This window comes from Aspergillus niger (genome assembly GCF_000002855.4).
Source record: "Aspergillus niger supercontig An01".
Classification (NCBI taxonomy): domain Eukaryota; kingdom Fungi; phylum Ascomycota; class Eurotiomycetes; order Eurotiales; family Aspergillaceae; genus Aspergillus; species Aspergillus niger.
The window spans coordinates 2,430,829-2,448,032 of NT_166518.1; the positions used below are offsets into that span (position 1 = coordinate 2,430,829).

General features: G+C 51.3%; 8 protein-coding genes and 1 non-coding gene across 9 annotated transcripts; 3 read left to right on the top strand and 6 right to left on the bottom strand.

Moving 5' to 3' along the window:
• Nucleotides 1-13: 13 nt before the first annotated feature.
• On the bottom strand, nt 14-793 carry An01g10250 (hypothetical protein; the record flags this gene model as incomplete). The annotated part of the gene is made up of 2 exons (XM_059751008.1): nt 14-45; nt 289-793. The coding sequence occupies 2 exons, from the start codon at nt 791-793 to the stop codon at nt 14-16; spliced, it is 537 nt and encodes a 178-aa protein (XP_059599742.1).
• A 1,056-nt stretch (nt 794-1,849) lies between these two features.
• Nucleotides 1,850-1,987, bottom strand: tRNA-Ala (TGC). The gene has a single exon. It is a non-coding gene; the product is annotated as a tRNA-Ala (tRNA).
• Nucleotides 1,988-2,556: 569 nt separating this feature from the next.
• An01g10270 (uncharacterized protein) lies at nt 2,557-4,828 on the top strand (the record flags this gene model as incomplete). The annotated part of the gene is made up of 2 exons (XM_001389408.1): nt 2,557-2,771; nt 2,830-4,828. The coding sequence occupies 2 exons, from the start codon at nt 2,557-2,559 to the stop codon at nt 4,826-4,828; spliced, it is 2,214 nt and encodes a 737-aa protein (XP_001389445.1).
• A 667-nt stretch (nt 4,829-5,495) lies between these two features.
• Nucleotides 5,496-7,130, top strand: An01g10280 (uncharacterized protein; the record flags this gene model as incomplete). The annotated part of the gene is made up of 1 exon (XM_059751020.1): nt 5,496-7,130. The coding sequence occupies one exon, from the start codon at nt 5,496-5,498 to the stop codon at nt 7,128-7,130; it is 1,635 nt and encodes a 544-aa protein (XP_059599743.1).
• Nucleotides 7,131-7,537: 407 nt separating this feature from the next.
• Nucleotides 7,538-8,921, bottom strand: An01g10290 (uncharacterized protein; the record flags this gene model as incomplete). Its single annotated transcript, XM_059751024.1, has 3 exons — nt 7,538-8,392; nt 8,454-8,594; nt 8,658-8,921. The coding sequence occupies 3 exons, from the start codon at nt 8,919-8,921 to the stop codon at nt 7,538-7,540; spliced, it is 1,260 nt and encodes a 419-aa protein (XP_059599744.1).
• A 746-nt stretch (nt 8,922-9,667) lies between these two features.
• Nucleotides 9,668-10,483, bottom strand: An01g10300 (hypothetical protein; the record flags this gene model as incomplete). The annotated part of the gene is made up of 3 exons (XM_059751030.1): nt 9,668-9,803; nt 9,881-9,966; nt 10,352-10,483. The coding sequence occupies 3 exons, from the start codon at nt 10,481-10,483 to the stop codon at nt 9,668-9,670; spliced, it is 354 nt and encodes a 117-aa protein (XP_059599745.1).
• A 1,152-nt stretch (nt 10,484-11,635) lies between these two features.
• On the bottom strand, nt 11,636-13,360 carry An01g10310 (hypothetical protein; the record flags this gene model as incomplete). Its single annotated transcript, XM_059751035.1, has 4 exons — nt 11,636-12,766; nt 12,832-12,936; nt 13,199-13,256; nt 13,287-13,360. The coding sequence occupies 4 exons, from the start codon at nt 13,358-13,360 to the stop codon at nt 11,636-11,638; spliced, it is 1,368 nt and encodes a 455-aa protein (XP_059599746.1).
• A 999-nt stretch (nt 13,361-14,359) lies between these two features.
• Nucleotides 14,360-15,307, top strand: An01g10320 (hypothetical protein; the record flags this gene model as incomplete). Its single annotated transcript, XM_001389413.1, has 1 exon — nt 14,360-15,307. One exon carries the CDS (start codon nt 14,360-14,362, stop codon nt 15,305-15,307), a length of 948 nt encoding a protein of 315 aa, XP_001389450.1.
• Nucleotides 15,308-15,791: 484 nt separating this feature from the next.
• On the bottom strand, nt 15,792-17,186 carry An01g10330 (hypothetical protein; the record flags this gene model as incomplete). The annotated part of the gene is made up of 5 exons (XM_059751044.1): nt 15,792-16,031; nt 16,171-16,287; nt 16,456-16,586; nt 16,665-16,871; nt 16,919-17,186. 5 exons carry the CDS (start codon nt 17,184-17,186, stop codon nt 15,792-15,794), a joined length of 963 nt encoding a protein of 320 aa, XP_059599747.1.
• Between the last annotated feature and the right edge of the window lie 18 nt (nt 17,187-17,204).

The window sequence follows — 17,204 nt, forward strand, 5'->3', positions numbered from 1 at the left end:
TTAGACACTCACGTTAATATTGAATCTGTTCTTCAAATGTCCTTCCTATCAGAAGATCGGTTGCATACCTCAAACAACAAGAGATAGAGACAGAGGAAGCGAAGAGAAGAAGAAAAGCCCACACCATCAATCATCCCCTCCCCCCCTCCTCCCAAACCCTCAACCCCCTCGACCTCCACCCAACAATCGGCTCTCCAGGCTCATAAAAGAAAATCTCCAACCTCCCACCCCTTCTATACGGAAAAAACCTCTCCTCCCTAACCCCGCCCTCCAACTCCAAAAACACACCATCCAATTCCTCCAACAAATCCCGAAATATCTCCTCCGCTGTATCCCCCCTCGACGCATGCTTACACAGCACATGGTACTTTTTCTGATTAATCGCCTTATTGGCAAACTTCCCCGTCCGGAGACTACGTCTCAGATGCTGCTTGGCTGACTTCAGTATGGCGAAGATGCAGTGCGGGTGGTGTCTGTCGATGGGGGTGTGGGCGAGAGTATCACAGTCGGGCATGTTCGAGAGGAGCGTGTCGAGGGAGAATTCGATCGTTATGAGGATGAGGTTGTCCAGTGGCGTGTAGAAGAGTTTCTTGTAGTATTCGAAGGTTATGCCGGATTCTTTGAGGCGGAGGCGCCGGGCGAGGATGGGGTCGGGATGTGGGGTGACGGGGATGGAGGGCGGGAGCGAGATTGGGTAGAATGGGTAGAGGTGACGGTCGAGGGTCGGCCAGTGGCTCATGTCTAGGTGTGGCCAGAGGTCGCGGAGGAGGGTTGGGTAGAGGAGGGTGTCCATGATTCATTCCTTGTCCTGCTGAGCAGGGGGGCTGGGATCTGGGGGTGAGGTCCCTGAGATTGAGGGGATGAGTAGTGGTAGGATGTGATTCATAGGGGTTTTATGGGAAGGGTGGTACTAGGTTGGTGCTCATGATGGGAATGGGAACTGGAGATATGTTTCTGTTATTGCTGCGGGATTCTCCAGGATAGGGCGTAGGAAGGCTCAGATCTACAAGGGTGGCTGCTCAAGGGCCAGTGCTGCTTGTTAGATACCAGAGTACTTGGCCAATGATGGTTCTCGTCTTCGTCTCCTGTACGTAAAATGATTCATCTGGTCGAGCTTGATCGGCATCTGCCATAATCTTTTGCTTGACGGTACGCCAGCTACCAAGAGTGAATGGGTCTAGAACATCCTTTCCAGGATTTCGAGGTAAAGCTGTCATGCTTAGGCTCCCCGTCATTATTAGTGGTCAGACTTGAAGTTTCAGTTAGCATGCAACAACGCCTACAGTGTCCCTTTGCTTCTGAAAATCTCCAATATCAGTCTGGACTCTGGCAATACTCGCAGGACAAGAGACGTAGGAAACCTGTGGTATGTAGTAGTAGAGTCAAATCTATAGCGCGTGTCGGTCTATAGAGCCGAGTGACGGACTCAGTCCTTTCATTTTCTGATATACTGTGTATACCCATAGGAACGATACTTTCACATGTTATATCATCTTCATACGTAGAGGCGTAAGAGCCGGATTTCTACTGATATACCCTCATCCTTGCAGATTTAGCCACTGAGGTGGAAGTACATACCAGTTTCACAGGAAAGACGTCCAAGGCCTGCGAGAACCCTTCATCTACTTGATATAGAGAACGCTAGGGGAGGTAGTATCTCAGAATACCCCATATATCTCCTCAGTTCACTGCTCATGCTCCGTACCCCAGACCCTCCACCGTAGTCAAGTTGTGACCACGCACTCCTTGTATAAAAACGGACCAGGCCGCCCTCTCGTCGAAATCTCTTCAGAGTGTACCACTACCTGATCACCTGAGAAAAGGACAAAGAAGAAAAAAAGAATTGTAAAGCCCCTGGTGGGGATCGAACCCACAGCCTTAAGATCTCATTCTAGTAGCTGCAAAGATGGTTAGTAAGGTGGTTGGGTGCAAAGGCGTGGTCGGGGTACTTGCAAGTCTTACGCGCTACCGATTGCGCCACAAGGGCTACTTGTGAATCTGCGGCATAGCAAGATTGACATCAATATGCCCATGTAAACTGATGATGATGTATCCTCAATTCCCTTGGGCGTCTGCGAGGATGCAGGTCTCCTTCGATACGGATGTTACGCGACCAAAAGATAGTAACACAAGGCTACTCCCATGGCAGAAAACCTGCTTTTGTAATTTGTGAAGAACCAGATCTGGGGGATCGAAAGGTTCTACTTCCAATCAGCGCGAGAGGCAATAGACAGAGGCTGAGTGGTTGGAACAATTAGTACAATATATACGTAAATGAGCAAATTGAAAATAGGTAAGTGAAGGATGATTCCATTAATCTGTGTGCATAATACCATTTTTATTTTCCAAAATTGTAGAAGAATATTCAATGAAGGTATGTTCAGTACTATACATCAGATCATGTAAACAGACTTCCTCATTCGATAACACTAGGGCTAGCCCCACTCTAGCCCAATGCGGAGCAGCAAAAACGTGACGGTAACTTTTCCAGGCTGGAGCCGTCCATGACTTCAGGTGCTGCAACTACTACAATTCAACCTCACTGCCACCGTTATTATGGAAGGTGCCGATATTGTTGAGTCGCCGCGCAAGCGGCTCAAGACCGATAACAACTCCGTTACCGATGATGCTGCGCTTCCTTCCTCCAACGAGGCAATTGCGCAATCGGACGCCGCTAAACTCTCCGCGGAGGAGGCGAGAGAACTCGAGGTCGGAATCACCGAGTTTGTCAGCGGCGATAATGAAGGGTTCTACGGTATCCTAAAGAAAAGGTATAACTACTCTCTGAATACTGTAATCATGCAGGCGCTTACCGACCTCTTCTACTAGATATACCGACTTCCTTGTCAACGAGATCGTACCGTCCGGCGAAGTCCTGCATCTTCACAACATCCCCACCCCGGAAGCAGAACAGGAGAAGGCTAAGCCCGCGGATACTCCCACGCCCAAACCCGCAGAAAATGATCAGCAGGAAAAGCCAGAAGGCTCCGCAGAGAAGGATGCTGCGCCAAGTGCAGAGAGCACGCCGGACTTCCAGATCCCAGAGGAAGACATGACGCTCCTTGAATCCCTGTTTGGCGAAGAATCTACCAAGAAGATTGTATCGCTGAACAAACGTGCCCTTCTCAATCCCAAATCGAAACCGAGCGACCTACCTAAGATTCCCACTCTTCTTGTCGATGACCGCGACCTGCGCATCAAGATGCACCAGGCCATCCGTCGCATCTTCAAATCGCAACTCGAGTCTCAAACCGACAGCGAAGGGATGATGGTTATTTCTGCTGCGCCAAACCGGAACAACCGTAGTGCGCAGGGCGGGCGTAACAATGCGCGCCCCCGTGTGCCGGTCAACTGGGATGAGCTGGGTGGTCCCTATCTGCACTTCACTCTGTACAAGGAGAATAAGGATACTATGGAAGTTCTCTCGTTCATCTCGCGGCAGTTGAAGATTAACACGAAGAACTTCCAATTCGCTGGAACCAAGGACCGCCGCGGTGTTACTGTTCAGAGGGCCTGTGCGCACCGTTTACATGCTGAGCGCCTCACAAAGATCAACCCTACGCTTCGCAACGCTGCTCTCGGCGATTTCGAGTATTGCAAACATGGCCTTGACCTGGGAGATCTGAATGGCAACGAATTCGTTATCAGTCTCCGTGAGTGCGATATTCCAGGTGTCGACTTCAGCAACCGTGAAACTGCTGTTGCAAAGGCAAAGGAGGTCGTGGGCACAGCACTACGGAATCTCCGCGAGCGCGGTTACTTCAACTACTTCGGTCTGCAACGTTTTGGAACCTTTGCTACCCGTACAGACACGGTCGGTGTCAAGATGCTCCAGGGCGACTTCAAGGGCGCCTGCGATGCCATCCTCCAGTACAGCCCTCATGCTCTAGCTGCTGCTCAGGAGGGCGAGAACTCGACGGCCTTGGTCAGCTCCGATGACAAGGCCCGCGCAGAAGCTATCCACATTTTTGAAACGACCGGAAACGCCAACAAGGCTCTTGAGAAGCTGCCTCGAAAATTCGCGGCAGAATCCACCGTCATGCGTCAACTCAGCCGTGCCCAGAACGACTACCTTGGTGCGCTCCAAGCTATCCCTCGTAACCTGCGGTTGATGTATGTCCACGCGTACCAGTCCTTGGTCTGGAACTTTGCCGCCGGTGAGCGCTGGCGCCTGTACGGCGACAAGGTCGTGGAGGGTGATCTCGTGCTGGTGCACGAGCACAGCGACAAGGATGACACGGCAGCTGCCGCCGCCGCGGGCGAGGTTGACGCCGATGGCGAAGTCATCATCACCCCGCAGGCGGGAGACAGCGCTTACGTCTCTGAAGGCATAACCCGTGCGCGCGCCTTGACTGCCGAGGAGGCAGCTAGCGGCAAGTACAGCATCTTCGATGTCGTTCTGACCCAGCCCGGCTACGATGTCCTTTACCCGCCCAACAAGATGACGGACTTCTACAAACAATTCATGGGCAGTGCTCAGGGTGGCGGTCTCGACCCCTTCGACATGCGTCGCAAGTGGAGGGAGGTTAGTCTCACTGGTAGCTATCGCAAGCTGCTCAACCGCCCGGGACCCGACTTCTCCTTCGACGTGCATGTGTATACTCAGGACGATGAGCAGTTTGTGCAGACTGACTTGGAAAAGCTCCAAGGCAAGAAGGCTGAGACTGAGACTTCCGGTGAAGCGACGCCTTCCTCCAACGCTCAGGAGAAGCTCGCCATTGTGCTCAAGTTCCAGCTCGGTTCGAGTCAGTATGCCACCATGGCTCTGAGGGAGTTGTCCAAGGGTAAGGTCAAGGCCTACCAGCCCGATTTCGGCAAGGGTCGGTAGACGATGGGTGTATATATAGTACAAGCTACATTTTTGTATATACTGGGTATAGATTGACTTGCAACATGATTGAACGCTACGTGATAAAGCCCATATTGTCATCGTCCATTGTAGTAAGTTTAAGTAGTATAGTAGATACGGATATCTGTTCTATCCAGAATCTGTACCGCATCTGAGAAGAGGAGTGGCAGTAGGATGCGGGGAAAGTGATAACCAGTGCCCACTGCACTCCTCGGGCTGACGTGAGGTGAGATGAGTGCCAAACTCGGAAATGTTCTGATCTCACTGGCATATAGTACTACTATTATCGCTCGACCCTTGCAAATATCCATTTATACCTCTTTCAAAATATGGGACGATCGATTTGATTAATAGTAAGACAGTGTGCCAATGAGCAAGTCCAGCGTCAGCAAGACAGTCACTTCAGGGTGTTTAGCTGTGCCACGCGGCTTGAATTGAATTCCCCGGCTCCATTCAACTAGTCACACATCCTGGTCAGGCTAAGCAGGAGTTCTAAATCAACTGTGCCTTTTCCTATCTTGATAAGTCTCATCTTATGGATTGTGAAACCACCGATAAATAGGGCTAGAATACTTGAACGACGCCTCCTTTCGTCCGCTGCTTTCCCCTTGCCCTTTTCTTCCCCGGTTGCCTTTAATACCATAACATGTCCACCCAGCCCCCATCACCACATGTAGGGGTCATTGTGAATCCGTCTGCGCGCCGTGCTGCCTGCGACCAGTGTCACACCCAAAAGCTGCGTTGTACCAAGCTGGAAGACTGCACGGTGTGCGTTCGATGTCAGCGTCTGAACCGGCAATGCATTTGGAGTCCTCCATCGCGGAGTGGCCGTCCGGCAAGGACTACTGCCAAGGAAACGCTGATGAGGCGTTCTGGTCGCTCTGAACTTACTGCGCGGGAGAAGCATCGCAAACGATCGTCTAATATTCTAGACATGACACCAGAAGAGAGCGGTCACTCGGACGGTGCGCGAGAGCATGTTCACTCCAACCCTGGCAAGACTCTCACTCCCCCTTCTCCTTCTCCTCCTGTCGAAATAGCAGAGGTACCGCCGTCATCAAGGCCTCCTTCCAGTGCAGAATGGAACATGTCCGATATTCTCACCTTTCCAAGCCCGCGTGATAGCTCACGGGAGAATCTCTTCCCCCCTTGGTGGGTATCAGATAGCGTTGTTCCTTCGATGCCCAATTTGACCGAGTATTTCCAACTGCCTGTCAATGGATCAGCAAGCCCGGGCGATCAACCCGGAATCCCCGAAGATAGAAGCGCACCCTCAGGACTCGAGTCTCTGCGCGACATTACTCGAGAGCTCTCCAACGTCAACCTGTCGTTATTGGACCTCGAGCAATCCCTCCACGCCGAGCCATGGGGTCCGATGTTCGCATCTCCAGCCGCCGTGATCACCAAACTAAGCGCCTGTGGCAGCGGTGACCAGCTGGACGGCACGCTCGCTCACGGGTATCCATTAATCGAAATATTCAAGCATACACAGCGCTTCATCGACATTGCAAAGCAAACAAGCGTTTATTTCGCATCACTGCCCACCACGTCTGCATCAACGTCGACCTCGTCCTCCACAGCCCAGCCACCATCACACCCAGACAGCAACGACACCTCAAGCCAGGGGTCATCTCCATTCTCCCGTCCAGGAGACGGGCATCTTCCGTACACTGCGTCTTCACCCAGCACGACCCGAGGAGACCGACTAGTCTGCACAGCAAGCAGCTGCGATTCACCCACCGCGCTTCTCTTCACTGCTGGCTACGCGCGGATTCTCGACATTTACCTGACCGTCCTCACACAGACGTCGAATTTTGTTCACGCACTCTCCATGCAGTCGAGGTCCGGGGGCCCGGACTATCGCCAACGAATGCACCCGGTTATCCCACCGTTGCAGTGGGGTGGATTCCGGCCCGCAAATTACGGTGCCTTGCAGATCTTAATGATCATCCAGGTGATCTCCTATCTCCTCACAGAGGTTGAACGGGCCCTTGGCATCGACGAGTGGGAGCATGAGGTGATGATGCGCGAGCAATCCCAAGCTGCGGAGAGGAGATCCCACTCTTATCCTCAGGTGCATGGGCAGTCCTGTCGAAGTGATGATTTCGAGGGAGACCGTGTTGTTCGAACTCGGAGGAGGTTGCTCAGCCCTGCTATGATTGAGCTTGTCGTTAAAGGGGAGGAGTCAGGAAACAATGACTGCCAGAGGGGGAAGATTGGGGCGTTGCGGAGAGAACTCCGACAGCTGAAGGAGGAGATTGAGAATAGTATGCACATTTAGATAGTAAAGTCTACTTACTACTCTTGGTTGTCTGGTAATTAGCACAATTGAAAACAGAATATATCTCTCCAAACGGGAAAGTAAGCCAGACCTTCCATGCATTGAAACTCATAAGCATTGCGTAGATGAGTGAATGAAGTAAAACTCTACCGATGCCGCACCGAGAGTATGTGCTGACGCCGTACAACTCTTGCAATATAGGGATATTAAGACCAAAATGTCAAGAAAGCCTCACAACACCTGCACAAAAAGTCACAAACCATTCATCAATCCAAGGGAAAGAAGTTGGTTTATACGGTTGGAAAGTGATTATTGGCTTTGTTTTTGGCTTGTTGGAGATCGATGTTCATATTGAGAGTGAAATTGTCAGTAGATGCCGAGATACTAGTGTAAAGGAACCAACACTGCTACTGCTTCCCCTTGATATCAGTCACCTCCCACTGCAGTCCTGCCTTCTCCAGCCGCTGCACGTACTGAATCCCCAACGAAGCCGGGGTAAGAATCCCACCCCCCAATCTTTTAACCAATGACACCTCTTCTTCCTTCCTTTCCAGAATTTGCAGCAAAGTCAACCCCGCTTCACTGACCAGTGTAGCACAAACACTATACACATCCGTGTCCATGCGCATGACACCCAACACGCTCGGTTCTCCGCCTCTATCAGCCGCCTCAACCGTGGCCTTCCATTCTACGAAATGCTTCTCCCCATGTTTCAACTGCGGTCCTTTCCCCGGCTGCGGGGCTAGCCACCTCAGCAGCGACCGGAGAGGTGGAAGCAGCACGATCCAGACCAGCGCGACAGACATGACGAGGAACGAAGACCACGCCTGCAGCCAGCCCGACGCGGCGGTATAGCCATGGTAGCTGAATCGGTCACCATATCGCTCGGCGGGGTCCCCGTACCGCTGGAGGAGTGACCAAGTGCGCATGACGACAAGTTGGTCCGCTACTGCGGAGGGGTTGAAGGTGAGGTCGCCGAGGAAGCGATTCCGTTGGACGGGGAGCTTCGGAGCGGTGGGATGAGGCCGATGCGGTCCAGCGTCGGGAATACAGGATGCAAGTGGTGAACTGGCGGCCATCATCTGGCGGGGAGAGTATGTTTCTAGGCCGGCGAGGATGCTTTCAATGGCGCCTCTGCTGTGGCCGGTCCAGGAATGGTGGATTGCGAAGAGCACGGGCCCTAGAGGTTGGCGGATTCGTCGTGATAGAAGGAGTGTCATTAGGTCTGGGGGACTTGCTGCGACGGCGCAGTGGGGGATGATCTGTTCTTGTTAGAATATCTTCTTTTTCTTTTGTATATTGTTCTTGGGGCGGGAGGGGTACGATTGCTCTGTTGGCGATCGCCTTGTCGTGCCACTGTGCTGCCAGCTGCTGCGTCCAGACGGGTTCCCCTGTGCTATCCACATACGCGGTGGAATGCTCAATACAGGCTGCTACAACAGGTGTCCCGTATTTGCAAAAAGGCTATATACTGCCTGTCAGTTATCACTTTGACGTTAAGTTGGTACTAGACAGCAAAGAACATACTCCGACTGTGTTAAGCACAAGGCGTGTTTGGGAGGCCATGTACCTCAAGTCCTTGTCGCTATTGATGGCCACCATGATATGAGGCAGCTGATGGAGGGAATTGGATCGATCCAAGGAGTCGACGAGAGTCGTCAGCTTCTGCTCATTGCGTCCAGCAACTGCCCATCGGAGGGTTGGTGGACCATGAGTCCACAGGTACTGCACCACCAGCGAGCCAACGTAGCCGGTAGCACCATAGACAATCAAATCATATGGGCGGTTCATCTTGCCACAATACCTCAGTGACAATAATTGAAGTAGGAGAGTTGTTGTGACCGAATGTACCCATTAAATAAATGCATGATGAAGGAGATGGCGCTCCTCTCTGCTAACCATTTCGGGAAAAACCCTCCGAATATGCGCATCTGAACTACATCACTGTTGACATACAAGAAGTATTTCTGAGAAATATATATGGCGACAATCATACTACCAAATGCCCTGTGTCCCATGCTGAAGTTGTCTGTTTTATTATTGCTGTATCACCGTCTATGTTGTAAATTTCCCTTCTATCGGTGCGTTTTGACCTAACTGGAAATTCACCGAAGCCGAAACATCAATACTATTAAGTTATTTCAATCATACTTAGTCCCATCGACGCTTACTATGTAACCAATGCGGGCAGGTGCCGTTGGTATCAGAGCCTGGATAAATTATCCTCTCATGTCCGTAGATTTAATTGTTACTACTTCAGGAGAATTCAGACGATTGCCCTAGAACACGCATAAAGCCCTAATTACAGTCGACGAGCATAGTAACCTAGTTAATCTGTTACAGCCACGAGACTCCCTGGAAGGAGAAAAGATATATAGCTAAGCTAGGCTGAAGCCTTCTCTCTTCCGATTAGAGATAGCTTAGTGGTACGTCTGTAATAGTATGAGCAGCTGTGAAAATTGCTAGTTCATCTACAAGAGTTTCCAGATCCCCCTGGCGCTAGTGCTCTTCAGATATAAATTGAAAGAACCATACATCTAGACTGCATTGGCACACCCATTAGTCATCCAGTTAAAAAAAAAAAGATAAACCAAATTCTTGAGCCCATCGCCATCATCGGCAGCTGACACCTTGAGTTCCTGAATCATTCGCCAGCCTCCATGGCTATACTGCCTATGTAGTGTCTTGAGTGATACCCCCCTTACTGCTATACAATCACGTGTATCGGGTGTCATCGACCGGCGACAGACCTCTTGAGAGCCTGGATGTTTTCTCCTTTATCAATTGAGTTTGTAGCTGATTTTGTAGCTTTGAAATCTGTCCCTTGATTAGGGTTCTGGTTAAGAACATCAGATACGATATTTACATCACATAACCTCCCAAGGACTTCACAACGATCAAAGGATTTGGCAACCATTCTCTCATGTCCGCAATCCGAAAGCTCAGCGAGTCGACCTACATTTTCTAGACATTCAAGACCACACACTGGATGGCATTGACAGAGTTTCACAGGGTCGAGATGGCACCCCCCGAGTTAGATCTCAATGCCCGGCCCCCGTGCTATGGGCTGGGGACTCTTGAGACACTCCCCCTTGAAGTCGTCCACTTGACGCTCATCCAGCTGGACATGCAGTCCCTGATTGATTTTCGACGCGTCAATAGAAGGGCACGGCAGGTCGCGGACTCAGTCCCGCAGTTTAGACATATCCTGGCTCAGGTACCAGCTTCGATACGTGCCAGCCTTGGCCTAGAAACAGCTCGATACTTTTCATGCCAGGAATTGTACCAGACACTAGGCACAGCTGAGTGTGAGAGTTGTGGTGATTTTGGTGGATATCTGTATCTATTGACATGTCGTCGCGTTTGCTTTCTCTGTTTCACCGAGAAACCTGACTACCTTCCCCTGTCACGGAAAGATGTTATTCGCAAATTCGGACTGGGATCTGCACATATAGCACTGCTACCTCGCATGAGGAGTCTGCCACGCTGCTACTCACCCAGAGAGATTAAATGTCGGCCGCGAGAGACCTTATTCGATCATGTTGCCGCTCGACAGGCTGGAATCACCCTTCATGGGTCACCTGATGAGATGGAAAGATACACCTCGGCAACTGTCCTTGAGAGACGCGAAGCCTACAGTTCACGAGTTTCCCTTCGCAGATCAGCCACCAGGCGCCTGCGGCCGCCCAGATCTGAAGATCCTTTTGATGGGTGCTCCTCTAATCCCAGGCGTTTCATGGGGATCATACGTGCTCCGTTCCTCTACGGCCAAAAATTCTCGCCTGAGTGGGGATTCCACTGTCTAGCTTGCAAGCCTCATCATTATTGTCAACTACTCCACTGGCGTCGCTTGTACACATCTGAAAGTTTTCAAGGCCATATCTCAGAATGCGGACCGATAATAGATGGGAAACACGTTGGAAAGTAGCCAGCCACAGTCAGGGCATAATCTAACAAAAGAGCTCCTATAATCGGGCATTTCGCCTTCTTCATCTCCTACAGTCCTTCTATCTGCGCATCTCGTCCGTGCCAGGCTTCATCCAAGCAGCAATCCAGCGACAACCAGGCCCTGGATACGGCCTTTCGGTTTAATACAACCACAGGCCATCCCGAGCAGTTCATTTTTCCGTAGGGAAGGGTTCAAGCTCGAAAGAAGACTCATCGCCAATAAATAGTGACAGAATGATTGTGGTATTCATGCTAAGTTTCTGTACTGCTGTGATCATGCGTTTGACCTCAACAATGGTGAGACCTTGCAAGCCTCCGTCCGCACTTTGTGCTCTGCTACCATACCTATACTGGCTACGTAGAGATCAAAGTGCATGCTGAATGCGGGAATAATAGTGGCTGGCCTGCTAAGCCGACATCTAGCCTTCCGTCGTTATCTATGGTGTGAAGAAACAGTGTACAGTGCGACATGGCTATGCAATGATATATATACTAATGATACATGGCCCATCAATGAGCCAAGCGGACTCGTGACACTCATCAGTCTAGACCTCCGCTCAACGGGGTTTGGTGTTCAAGGGAAGGGGCGGTGGCGTCGGGGCTGACCCGGCGACAGGCGTTGAACGCATTCCCGCCTTCTTCGGCGGAGGAGGCGGCGGAGGAGCCTTTCTTTTACTCAACGTATCTGTGTCAAGACTGGATGTCGAACTATTTGCATTCGGGTGAGGTGGCACCGGAGGTACTTGAGTGCTTGGAGTCTTCTGGTCGTCGAAAAACTTGTTGACTCTTTGAGAAATCCCGTACTTCTCATTTAGCCCATTCAGCTTCTGTTTTCCCGCTTGGATCTTGTCATTATGCCTCTCCCGAAAATCACTGACTGTAGAGGAACCACTTCTGGGCTCAGGTGTTGATACAGACTGGGCCGTACTGCCATTCGTATATGTTCGCGCTGGCGGCGGCGGAGGAGCAGGAGAGTTCGACGAGGAGGTCCTCAATTGTGAAAATCGGGTTTGCAATTCGTTCACCGGTGCTTGACCGACGGCGCCTGCAACTGCTGGAGACGCAGTACTAGGAGAACTGCTATCCCTTCCCCACTGACCGGCACTATTACCTATTCCAAGTGCAGGTACTGACACACCAGCTTGGGCAAGGCGGGAAGTAGCGCCTTGGTTTATGTATTCTTCGGCATGCGAGGGTGTCTGCGAATGGGGGGAATAAGCTGGGGGTGGGGTAGGCGGATGCGGGGATGGGGTCGAATTGTTGCGAGACGGAAGTCGCGGCGGAAGATTGGGTTTGGGTCTGGAACTGGGGGGTGGTATGGGATCTGCTGGAGAACCCATGCGTCTGACTGGGGGCGGCGGAAGGTTGGAAGTGTCCAGACCCGTCCGATTCGCACGATATGGCAGCGGTGGGGGTGCTGGCTTTTGAGCAGCCTCCTCCTGTAATTGCATTTGTTGTTGCTGCTGTTGCAATTGAGCATTTTGATGATCGATCTGTTCTTGTGGCAACGGAGCACCTAGTCCTCTCCGATCCGGCGTTGTCTCATTCGGCAGAGCGGCAGCGCCATGATATTTGATATGCTTCGGCGGTGGTCCAAAAGATGCTGGGTCCTTGAGCGAAGAAAGAGGCACCGCAACATGCTCCTCACGATCGTTAGTGTTGTCCTTCCCCTTCCCCATCCATCCTGCCTAGAATGAGGTAATTTCACATCAGCTAGTGGCCTGATAGGAGCCGGGGGGTGGAAGACACTAACCACTTGGTTTATGCCTTTGAAGTCATTCCTCCAACTTTCCTTCTTTCCGTCCTTACCCTTAGGGTGCCAGCCCTCTTTCATGACCCCCTTGAAGCCACTCATGATCTGTAACAGCGGCGTTGAACCAGCAAATGAGTTGTTTCAGGGAACTACTAGGTAGTTGCAATGACGCCGATCCGACCGGGACCGGAGAGATAAGAAGAGCGAGGCAGTGCCGTGCCACTAGTCTCCTTTCAGCAAGCGGTCCGCGTTCCACCCCGCGCCTAACCGGATCCGGCCATCTCCAATTTCTGGGGTCATGTGATGGCCATTCGCTGGATTTACGAACTGCTTCAAGTCATGCATTTCCCTTGCTTACTCCTCTTACATGCTTGAACTGCATAACTAACTTATTTTCGTCCATTCTCGTGCCATAAACACACCGGCTGGTCACCCGGAGTATGTGACGATCTCACATCATCCCCCGGGGTCTCCCTATGCCGTAGTATAACTGGCTGCCTGCGATGGTCAAGGATCCTTTGGCCCCCATGTCGGGGCCACGCAACGCTGCTACGTCTTCGGTCTCTCAACGCGACGAGCTAATGCGTCGATCAGACTAGCGGGCCGATGATTGGAGCTAAGTCACTCCCTCTCAGGGCTACTAAATTCGCGGCCCTATGAGCACCATCCCACCTCGCAGCCAGAGGAAATTATTGTTTGGATGCCTGCTAGGCGCCTTGTCTTTCATGTCTCATAGGGCGGATATTTAAACGGTCCCGGTCCACGACAGCGCTAGATGGAACCCCCCTCCCATACTAAAAAGCCTGTCAATGTCGGCGCCTATCGTAATTACTTACTAACTGAGCCTCGGGGAGGAGTGGCTCGTCCGTTGTTTCGTCTCTGTTGACTAACGGATGCGAGATGCATGCGTGTCGTCCTGGATGGTGGGCAGCGCTTCGTGCTGTGCCGCCAACTTCACTGCTGATTGGCAGTGAGCGACCCTCCGTCCGAATCTATACTTGGTACCCTCAGTAGTCCTTCACTAGGAGCTGCTGCGCCATGTCAGCCTTCCTTTGTGTTAGCTTGGGCGATATTCTTTCCCCATCTTTATTTCCTGGGCAGGATCCGTGCTTTTCTTTCATTTCTCCCCGTATATTCTCATTCCTCACATACGCATAGGCGTGTATAGGCTCTTTGTTTGCCCTGTGACTGGCATGCCTGGGTGTTCCCGACGTACATTAGTATAGGAAGCCTTTTCAACAAGAGCCTGCAGAATCAGCCTGAGGGCTTTCATGTGGTAGGTGCATGCTCATACTATGATTATCAAAAGTCCCATTGTTTAATCATGCTATAGTCGAGTCCAGCATATTCCACCTTGTTTCATTAAATTATCGCCCTTCTATAGGGCCACTACATTCCTTAAACATTATCACCCACTGCCCACCTTCCTTTGTATCTCGGCACAACGCACATATAAAGCCCCCATTGTTCTGCACCACCACGTAGGCGGGTTAAAATCAGTCGAGAACAGAATTTGAGCATTGGCAATATGGCCGGCATAGGCGGAGGCTCTAACTACGGCCCAGGCGGGGATTCAGAATTTACCACCCAAAACCCATGGGGATCGGAGCGCACCACTACAGCAGAGTACTATCCTGGAGAAACCACCAGGACCACTACCCAGCAATGGACTCCGATCACCACCAGCGAATCAAGCTCGCAACCCACCACCACCACCGCAACTACGACCCATTTATCCTCAACCTCCTCGAGTACCTCCACCACCGCTGTTAAAAGCACCAGCAGCGCCAGCAGTTCCTCCAACAACACCAAAACCATCGCTATCGCCGTTCCCGTCGCCGTCGTCGGCGCAGCAATCATCGCAGCCCTACTATTCTTCATCCTAAGACGCAGGCGTCAACAACGCACCCGCTCCATCATACCACAAACCAACAATGACAACCCCCCAGTCAGCATGGGTGCAGTCCCCCGCCAAGTACGTTCACCTCCACAACGACGACCACAGCAAGCAGCGAACGGCGCAACTTGGGAGTTTGCACCCACCAATTCCCACGACATCCCTTTCACAGGTCCCATCCCAGGTCGGCCCGTCCCAGAAGAAACTGAGCATATCATACCTACCAACAATCAGCCCCGCAACTTTAGCCCACCAACTACAAATAATCACAACTTCCATACCGCCGCTACTGCCGCCGCAGCAGCAGGAGCTGGAACAGCAGCAGCAGCAGCAGCAGCAGCAGAAGTCCCCAACAGAGACAACAACACCCACGAGAGAAGCCCCCAATCTACCATGCCAGCCGTCTGGCCCTCCCCCGAAGCAAGACTCGACCGTCCAATATCGCCCTTCGATCATCCACTCGACGACGCCGTATCTGAGATATCGCGCCGATCGTACACCCACGCTAGGGATATGGATGATGTATCGTCTGTATCGTCATTTGAGGATGATGAGCGGAGACCGGCTATGCATCGTTGAGATACCCAATTCTAAGTCATGGCTTTTGTAATTCCCTTGTTTCGTTATTTAGCAGGCAACTGTCGCTTCTGTTTAGGAGGGTGGAGATACCAAGTCGCTACTCATTCGCTTTGCATAGTCTGTCTATTTCTTGTCTCGTTTTGTTAAGATACGTACGTACGTACGTGCGTGCATACATACATACCCACTCTCGCTTTTGTACATACATGCATCTTGGTATCTGGAATCCGGACTCTAGTATTTTGATGGACGAAGGGATGGGATACTGCTTGTGAAGGCGTTCATAGGACAGTAGATGAAACAAAAATAATTGGATAGGAAGCCGCGCTTATTTTATCATGACACTGTTCAGAGACATTTTAAGCTTGTGTCATTACCAGTAGTACTATTAATATGTATCCTGTATTCAACATCGATGCGGAGTAAAATGTGGGTGACAGACCTGAAACTTACTAATAAGATTACTGGAGATGTACGAGGTCTCTCAGTCAAGCATGTAGTCTCCGCTAGTACTCATTGAATTCCTGTCTTTCCCTATATTCCCAATGTTAAGGGGATACAGTAAGCTACGACCACAGAAGCTGCTATTACTCAAAAGCACACGCCAATATGTCGATCCATCTCCCTGATCACGAGCTCTAGGCTCAACTGCATGACTTTGATGATGATCACAGAAAGAATACGAGAGATGTGCGTTCTGACCCGTCAGGCTCAGAATCCTCGTCTGGGGCCAAATGGCTCCCTAGGCAACTTCTTGCTGCGAGGAGTCAATTACAACCTCGAGTGGGACGTAGGGCGATGTTTGGTAGATTCGTTTCTCTACAAACTAACAGTACTTCCTACTACGTACCTATCTACTTGACTTCTGGCCAATGAGGGCACAGCTGCCGCATTTGTCGAGTCAATGATGGTTGAGTGATGTCAGCTGCTGAGTCAGCCCCACGAGTCATGTTGCAGTCACGGGATCCACCCAACTGCTTCTGGAAGGCCGGAAATCAACTTGTTGGAGAAAACCAAAACCCAATGAAATGGGATGGTTGTCACTTCCGCCCGGTTGATGTCATGCCGTTTTAAGGCGACTCAATTCCTTGCTGGTTGTTGCGCATGGTGATTGATAAGAAAGGAAGTGTATTGGGGCAATGGGGGACTATCTGTAGCTGAATGGGAGATGTTGTACCACTGGTTTCATGCGGTTGAGAGTAATTGCGGAGGGTGATGGTTCGGCTTGTCGAGGCGGAGAAATATCCAGTGATCCCGGGCAGGTCATCATATGTGAGATCTTATATCATCTCCAAGACTCCAACAAAGGCAGTCTGCTTGTATAGGATGAGGATGACTTCCTTCGAGGGGCCCCAACCCCTATGCAATTTCCAATGCCAATCCATCATCTTCATCAGCATCTGTTCACATTTCACAAGCATGCCAGAGCTCTCCAGTAACGCTTTGTTGGGCCGAGGCTTGAAGGTCGCCGAGTTCCCAACAAAACGCTGCGCGGCTCCACTCGCCGCGATCATCGCGACTCTCATTGATCCACGGTCCAGCTGCAATCCGGAGATTGACTGACCTCAATTATGAATTAATCACTGCGGCCTTGCTTTAACTCCTTGTCACCAGCGATCACCGTTCGTTCGACCAACCGTTTCCAATCCTCCTCCTCCTCTCCTCTCCTCCACGCTCTCGTAAGGTTTTGGTCGCGCCTTACAATTGCTGCGTATCCCCAGTTCACAGCGGGATTTGCGCGCTCCCCTCCAGTCGTCCGAGTGGACTTGGCCTGGAAATTTTTCTGGTGATTTTCTTCTTTCCGGCTCGGACTAACACAGACTTGTCCCACTCGTCCTCTACGCCATTTATTCTTAAAGAGTCGCCGCTCAATTCTCATCCTCTTCCCTCCTGATCC